At 31.6% G+C, this 8,962-nt stretch overlaps 1 protein-coding gene across 1 annotated transcript; it reads right to left on the reverse strand.

Moving 5' to 3' along the window:
* Positions 1 to 4,145: 4,145 nt before the first annotated feature.
* On the reverse strand, positions 4,146 to 4,828 carry LOC129872499 (acyl carrier protein 1, chloroplastic-like). The gene is made up of 4 exons (XM_055947474.1): positions 4,817 to 4,828; positions 4,734 to 4,745; positions 4,433 to 4,552; positions 4,146 to 4,271 (listed from the first exon to the last, which is right to left on the reverse strand). Exons 1-4 carry the CDS (start codon positions 4,826 to 4,828, stop codon positions 4,146 to 4,148), a joined length of 270 nt encoding a protein of 89 aa, XP_055803449.1.
* Between the last annotated feature and the right edge of the window lie 4,134 nt (positions 4,829 to 8,962).

Here is an 8,962-nt window from a genome sequence, read left to right on the forward strand (position 1 = left end):
TGAGGTGTGTTACAAAACTCTTGGGAAACATTTAGAACTTCGTTGTCAAATTTTGCTCCGGACTGTGTGATCTCTATGGTTTCTTCCAAGAGTAGTGTTGTGAATGAAGAGATGAAAAGAAAATCTCAAGGTTCTTCTACTTTTTCATCGGATGTCCTGGTAATTGACTCTAGGGGGAGAAATAAAAATTGTGGTTCCTAAAATAGAGAATATCACAGGAGCAAATCCAAAAGCATACTTAGGGATATTGAGTGTTATTATTGTGGCATGAAATGGTACACAAAGAAGTTTTACCGAAAATTGAGGAGGGAGAACAAAGACATAGAGAAAAAAAGAAGATGACAATGAAAATTGTCTAGCCACTGTCTCCAACGAAGATTTTGTTACAGTCCTTGATGCATAACTAATAAATATTGCTTGTGATGAGTCAAGCTGGATTGTGGACACTGGTGTCGTATCTCATGTGATATCAAGGAAGGAATTTTTCTCTTCCTATACTCTTAGTGACTTTGGAACTTTAAGTATGGGTAATAAGACTATATCTAGGGTGGTTGGTATTGATAAATTTGTTTGGAAACTAGTATTGGAACTAAACTAGTTTTGAACAATGTAAAACATGCACCTGATGTTTGTCTACACCTAATTTCTATTGGTGTTCTAAATGATGAAGGATATGTTAGTACTAATGGAGGTGGAAAATGGAAATTGATTAAGTGTTCCTTGATTGTGGCTGTCGTGGTCTATACTGGACTACTCTACTTGTGCCAATATGGTGAACGCCGTTGAGAGCGAAAGTGCTAAATTAGAAAAGTGTGAGCATTGTTTGGCTGGAAAACAAAATAGAGTTTTCTTTAAGTCTAACCCTCATTCAAGAAAGACAGGATTTTTTGAGTTGGTGTACTCTGATTTATGCGGTCCAATGAAGACAAGGATATTTGATTATGCACTCTACTTTGTCACTTTCATTGATGACTGCTCAAGAAAGCTTTGGGTCTAAGTCTTGAATTCTAAAGACCAAGTGTTGGGTGTCTTTAAGCAGTTTTAGGCTTTAGTTGAAAGAGAAACTGAAATATATTCATACTGATAATGGTGGTGAATATTATGGACCATTTGATGAATATTACAAGCATCAAGGTATTAGACATTAGAAGACCCCTCAACTTAATGGGTTGGCTGAGAGGATGAACATGAACTTGGTGAAAAGAGTTAGATGTTTGCTTTCTAAAGTAAAGTTTTCAAACTTCTTTTGCGGTGAATCCTTATTAACAGTTGTGCATGTTATTAACTTATCTCTTGTTGTTGCTTTTCAAAGTGATGTTCCAAATAGAGTTTGGTATGGAAAGGATATTTTCTATGACTATTTTAAAATATTTGGTTGCAAAGTCTTTGTACATGTGCTAAAATATGAGAGGTCAAAGTTAGATGTCAAGACAAGGCAGTGCATCTTTGTTGGATATAGCCTTGATGAATTTGGTTATAGGCTATATGACCCAATTAAGAAGAAATTTATGAGAAGCCATGATATCGTCTTCATGTAAAATCAAACCATTGAAGATATTGACAAAGAGAAAAAGCTAGAATTTTCAAGTTTTGATAGCATAGTCTTTCTTGATCAAGCTCCTCATACAAGTGTGCATGATGTTGATGGGTCTGATGATCATTGTGATGCTCAGAATTAAGTCCCAAATCAACATGTTGATGTTGATGATAACAATTATGTTATTATTGATGATGCTCCTGCTCATGAAGTTTGTGGACGAATCAAATATTCCTCTTAAAATTTTCACAAGACAACGTATTCCCTCCTCTCGTTATTCACCTAATGAGTACTCACTGACGGGGGTGAACCTGAGTGTTATAAAGAGGCCATGGAAGATGAGCATAAGAATCAATGGATTGAAGCCCTGCACGATGAGATAAAAATTTTGTGTGAGAACCACACTTATGATTTTGTGAAATTGCTTAAGGGCATGAGAGCTTTGAAGAACAAGTGGGTGTTCAAAGTTAAAGTTGAAGAACACAGCTTGAATCCCAGGTACAAAGCTAGATTGGTTGTTAAAGGTTTTGGTCTAAGAAAGGGCATTGACTTTGATAAAATATTTTCTCATGTGGTAAAAATATCCTCCATTCGTACAGTTTTTGGTTTGGCTGCTAGTCTTAATTTAGAGATTGATCAGATGAATGTGAAGACGAATTTTTTTCATGGTGACCCAGAGAGGAGATTTATATGAAACAACTTGGAGGCTTCAAAGTAAATGGTAAAGAAAATTTTGTGTGCAAACTCAAAAAAAGTCTCTATGGGCTAAAAAAGCTCCTAGATAGTGGTACAAGAAGTTTGAATCTGTTATGTGGGAGCAAGGCTACAAGAAAACTTCTTCATACCAATGTGTATTTGTAAAAAAAATTGACAATGATTTTATCACCCTCTTGTTATATATGGATGATATGTTGATTGTGGACAGGAATATTTCCAAGATTGACGAGTTAAAGATATAGTTGTGTAAGTTTTTTTCTATGAAAGACTTGGGTCATGCCAAGCAAATTTTGGGCATGAGAATTACTCGTCTTAGGGATGAAAGGAAGATTTATCTATCACAAGAGAAGTACATTGAACGTGTACTGGGGCGCTTCAACATGAAGAATGCTAAGCCTGTTAGCACACCTATTGCTAGTCATATGAAGTTCAGCAAGAATATGTGTCCTAAAACTAGGGAGCAAAAAGAAAGAAATGGCAAAGTTCCATATTCCTCCATCGTCGAAAGTTTAATGTATGCAATGGTATGCACTAGACCTGATATTGCTCACGCAGTTGGTGTTGTCAGCAGGTTTCTCAACAATCCAGGTAAACAACATTGGGAAGCTGTAAAGTAGATACTAAAGTATTTGAGAGGAGGCTCAGATAAATGTTTGCATTTTAGAAGATCAAATTCAATCTTGAAAGGCTATACAGATGCTGATATGGCAGGTGACCTTGATAATAAAAAATTCACTACTGGATATTTATTTCTTTTTTCAAGGGGAGCTATATCATGGCAGTCAAAGTTGTAGAAGTATATTGCTATGTCTACAACTGAAGCTGGGTATATTGCGGCTACTGAAACTGGCAAGTAGATGCTATGGCTAAAAAAACTAATTCAAGAGCTTGTCTTGCATCAAAAGGAGTATGTCGTCTATTGTGACAGTCAAAGTGCCATAGACTTGAGCAAGAAATCTATGTAACATGCAAGGACAAAACACATAGACGTAAGATATCACTCGATTCGAGAAAAGATAAAAGACGAATCTATGTAGTTTGAAAAAATTTATACAAATGAAAATCCAGCAGATATGCTGACCAAAGTGAAAACAAGGGACAAGTTCGAATTGGACAAATAACTTGTTGGCATAAGCTCTCTCTAAGAATATGAAGATACCTCCTTCTAGTGAATGAGACTAGAAGGGAAAATTTGGGGGGGGGGGGGGTCAGTCCCCATTATAAAGTCATTAAAAGTTGTCTTTTATGAGTCAAAAATGGCTACAAATGTTTTCAAATTGCAAATTGCAATTCTGTCAACAAAGTGGAGCTGCCCATTTTTGTTTTGTCAACAAAGTGGGCGAGGTTGCTGAAGAAGAGTTCCTATAAAAGGAGTTCTTCGGCTTCTCATTTTACATCCAATTCACAGATAGAGAAAAGAATATTTGAGCTGTGAGGTTTTCATAGACTATATATAAGAAAATAGTTTTTGAAGAAAAATAGAGTGTGAGCGATATTTTTGTAAAGTGGTAAATCAAAAGAGTGTTATTCCTTTTGAGTGTGTTGTAGTCATTTTTGAGTATTGTACTTAGTACTATCCACTGTAAAATTGCTTACTATAGTGATATTAGTTGCTCCTTTTGGCCCTTGATTTTTTTCTTATTTGGGTTTCCACGTAAAATTCTTGGTGTTATTATTTTTCCCGTTTTATTTCTACTATTTTGATCATATATATTTTTGTGTTAGTCCACGTTTTTCTAACATTATATTCGATTGTTATTGATAGAATGATGAAGCAAAACTTAAAAGGGTGAACATAATTAAATTAATTGACTCCCACTTTAAGGATTGGCCATGGAAGCAACACGAAAAATTACAACTGCGCAATGACTTTAAATTGTATTGAAACATATCAATTTTGAGCTGCTTTTACTTTCTGGATGAGATCAGCAGCATCCTGGACAGTGGCAATATTCTGAGCTCCCTCTTCTCCAATTGACACTCCAAACTTCTCTTCTAAAGCCATCATTATTTCCACCTATTCAATTTTACAATAAGACATTGTAAGTGTTTTAGTTAAATGATTATACATGAATTTTAACCTATTATAACACGTAACATGTCTTATTTTCAAGTTAATAGTATGCAACTCTATCTAAGTAAAAACATATATAGTAACATTATACTTGTATAACATACAGTGTCGAGGGAATCTGCACCCAAGTCAGCAAACTTAGTCTGAGGTGTAACTGTACTCTCATCAATAGATAGCTGCTTGGCAATTGTGCTTTGGACAACTTCCAAAGTTTCTGGTTGAGCCTTCACAAAAATCAACAAATTTTATGAGTTTTTTGAGAAATTTGCTTAGTAGGAAATCAATTAAATTCAAATGTCTTACAATTGAGCATGATATTTGATTCTTGTAGCCATTGGACAATTTTGGTATTTTTGTTGTTGCTCTGGAAATTTGAATGCATGGAACAAGTCTAAGGCCACCTACCTTTGAACCAAACTACAAGGTAAAAAAGAAATAATAAGAGCACTAGCAACCCTTAGGATAAAGTAAAAGCATATAATCAATACTCTCTGTTTCATTATATCTCTATATCTAGTACTTTAGTATCATTAGAGAATATAAATGAATTTTTGGCAATAATATAATATGGATATTTATACGCAATACTCAATATAAATGTCGTTAAAGGGATTTAACAACTCTGGATGTATGACATTAACAAAACTGCCGCTAAATATTTTTGCGGCAATAAATTTTGTTGTTAAAAGAATAATCTATTGCTATAGGTTTATGTTTTAAATTCCAACAATAAATTCCATCAAGTCATATATATGATATTTCATATTTAAAATCATAAGATTCAAAAAGTATTATGCACATATCATTTAAAAATGGATGAAAAGAGAGAAAGAAAACAAATTACATTTTTTATTTGCCTAATGTGGCATTGGGTTTTAATAGAACTGCACATAAGTGTGGCTGAAGGAGCTGCGGATGTTGAAACAAAAGAAGACATGTGAAAGATATTCTGTTAAAGGAAAACACACTAAACAAGAAATTTCAAATGATATTTAGATATATACTGAAAATTTACATAATTATTTATAACCTGTTTGTGCTGAAGGCATTTGCACTACTTCGAATTAATGGCGATCTTAACTAAGACTTTGGAGTAGTTTTGCCTATTGAAGTAGCGGTCCATACTAAGCTTCTTGTTTTAGAGTGCTCGTAATCTCCAAAACCTGATTTTCTAACTTTTGTGCTTGTAATATTAAAAACTATAGGACTAGTCGTTCCCTTGTCGTTCTTGTCATATGATTGTTTATTGTATTTCGATTATCACATTATTTTGTTGTTGTTACTGTTTCTCTCTTGTTGACTTTACATTGCTATATCTTTTTAAAATTTTATGCTTTTTTCATTGTTTTCTTCTTCTTTTATTACTTGGATTTGATACACTTGAGCCGAGGATCTTTTGGAAACTGTCTCTCTATCTCCACAAGGTAGTGGTAAGGTCTGGGTACACTCTAATCTTCTCATACCCCACTTTAGGAAATTTCACTGGGTATATTGTTGTTGCTGTAATCTTCTCTTATGTTGCAGGTTTTTGATATGCAATTTCATGTCGTGATTTCAGGTTCTTAATAGTTTGGATTTGGAATTTTGGCTTTTTAAAACTTTACTTCTTGATGAAGGATGTCTCCGCCACTACTTGATACAATTTGGAGATGTCTAATATTTTACATGTTGAGCAAGGGTGGTACCTGAAGCTTGCAAGGGTTACAATGTTAGTTTGGTGTTTGTTTCCTTTTGTTCCTCCAATTTTCGAACAATTCCTTGCAAAGTGCATCAGTGATATAACAATATACTCTAGTGATAAATATTCTACTACACAATAATGATACAGTTTTTATAAATATGATCTATTTTTTTATGCATATACAATAGTGATACCTATTTTATACAACAATAATACAATTTCTATATATATGGGTTTTCATCCAAAAGTGATTATTTTTATAATAAACGCATTTTATATAATAGTGATACATTTTCTATACATTTACATATAAGAAAAGCTTCATTAATAGGAATCTGTGAAAAAAACATAATCCTTTAGTATAATCTTTATTGTGAGCGTCACCCAAGCGTTCTCTCGGCATTGGAGTTCATATCCATTTTGTTGACTTGAGTTTAGTAGAAATTAAAATCTCAATTTATTTGATTGTTTGAGTTGAAGATTGAAGCACAAACTTATCCGGAGTTGTTTGAATATTATTTCTAGATTTTCTTTAACACTAGGGTTGAAGGGGTGTTGGCATTGACGAAAAAGAAATATGAGGTTGGATTCAAATTACATAAGCAAATGTGCTTTCAATGTACGTTAGAAATAGAGATGACAAATGAAACAGGACAGATCAAAAGTTAAACGGAGCAGGACAGATCAAAGCAGATTCAAAACTTTTATTTTTAAAATATTAAAATGAGCAGGACATGAGGTGGTAGGTTTGATCTAAACTTGGACTTCTTTAATTGTTTTATTAACTTTTAATTTGCCACAACTATAAATTATAGTATTAGTTTATATGACTATTTAATTATCTTCTCTCAATAATTGACCACTGTATGACCTTATCATTTATCGTCATTGAACTAAAACCTTTAAAATGATATTAACCAATTAACAAGTATTTTATCATTTATGTTAATCAATGTTCTTTTTACTCTTACTTGTTAGTTAAGACCTCATCTGAGAGTAATAATCATTGAATGTGTTTCAAACATTATGCAATTAGAGTTTGATAACAAGTTTTTATAGAAGAAATGTCCTTACGTTACCAATATGTTTAGTCAATTTATGTGCCAGGTAACGATATTAGTAATTTCAAATAGCATAACGTAATTTTTGTAACAAAATTGAGTAATTAGTGACATATTTTTTATCGCAACTAATAATTTTGTGGTTAAAGATCACATTTATTGTAGTGTAAAAAATTTTGAAGACAATTTTAAAAGGATTAAATAAAAAATTATTTAAGTTTGATTACAAAAAATTAAAAAAATCATATAAATAGCAATAAATGTTGGGGAAGACCATCACAAACAAAGGTGGACGAGAGAGCAATAGTGGAAAAAACTCAAATCTAAATTTTCTCTTCTAATTGAACCAAAAGGAGACAAACAAATTCAAGCACAAACACTATTTGGGGCAACAAATATATCAACAATAATAAATATGGCGAGACAAATTTAAATCAACATACGAGACATCAAGATTTACGTGGAAAATCTCTTTGGTGTGATGAGTAAAAACCATCGGACCAAAACTCTACTATAATCAATAAGAGTTACAACAATGTTCTCCAGAATGACCACCAAAGAAGTATCAAACAATGAAAATAACAACTACAAGATAGCACCAAAGAACTAGAAAAGAAAAGGAGTAAAATCACATTTATATTGTATGCATATTTCACTTTTTATACAAGTGTAGATTTATCATAGTATTGTTATTTATTGCTATAAATGGTAATAAATAAAAAATATCACTAAAATCAGTAACTAATTTTTAAAAAGCACTCAATCAAGTAATTTTTCCTTGATATTTTGTACTAGAACTCTTTTTAAGAAATACTGCTCTGTGTTTTTTATTAGATAATATAAAAAACCCGAAAAACCCAAAAAAATCCTAACAACCTGAGAAAAATTGATATCGAAAAATCCAACTTTTATTGGTTTAGTTTGATTTATAGATTTAATAACCCGACACAAATGATTTGGTTTGGTTTGTAAAAAATCCGAACCAACCCAGTCCATGTACACCCCTAACCCATATTGTTACAAAATGGGTCCAAAATGCTCTTTTCCAAATAAATATAACTTTTAAAAAAAAAATCTTATTCCTTGTAAAAATATTACTTTTAAGAAACTCTATTCTTATTTTTTTTAAAACACTTTAAGTAATAAAAATGTAGGAAGCTATTTTATTCTTCGTAATCTCATTTTATCAATTAAAAAGGAACAATTTCATGTACTCTATGTTTTAACGGATAATATATGTCATATATATAAGATCATAATAAATTCATTATTGATTTTTATTCAAATAATGATAAAAATAATTATAATAAAATAAAAAATATTTTTAATTTTTTAATTTTTTCCTAATTGAAGTAGAATAAATATTTTCTAATAAAAAAATATTATTAGGAAAAAATGTGTTCCAAAAAAATGAATATATATATTTATTTGAAAAATGACATTTTTACCCATTAAATAACAATAGAGGACTACATTATTGATGGCAAGGGCATTTACTGACCAAAATATAAACGGATGACATTTTTGTTCATTTCAAATAATTTAAGGACATTTTGACCCTTTTTCCTAAATTAAATAGAGCTAATAAATAAAGGAGCTAATTACATTGAGCAAATTAAAGAGTTGCGTCGATTCTACATTGTATTAATTTCTGAAAAAGTTATGTTAAGCCTTATTTCTTTGGATTCTTGTTTTAAATATATGGAATAGTGGTTAATCCTTTTAATTATAAATAATAAAAATAGTGATCATGCAAAATCTTGTCCTCCATCACCATCCACGAATTTTCTTTATATTTGTGTGGCATAAATTATTTTTCTGCTTTAGGTGTTTTAGGGAGTAATATTATATTATTGCAATATCTGGAAAAGTACTCGTACAGTTCTGCCAGT

Source organism: Solanum dulcamara, chromosome 11 (genome assembly GCF_947179165.1).
Source record: "Solanum dulcamara chromosome 11, daSolDulc1.2, whole genome shotgun sequence".
NCBI lineage: Eukaryota > Viridiplantae > Streptophyta > Magnoliopsida > Solanales > Solanaceae > Solanum > Solanum dulcamara.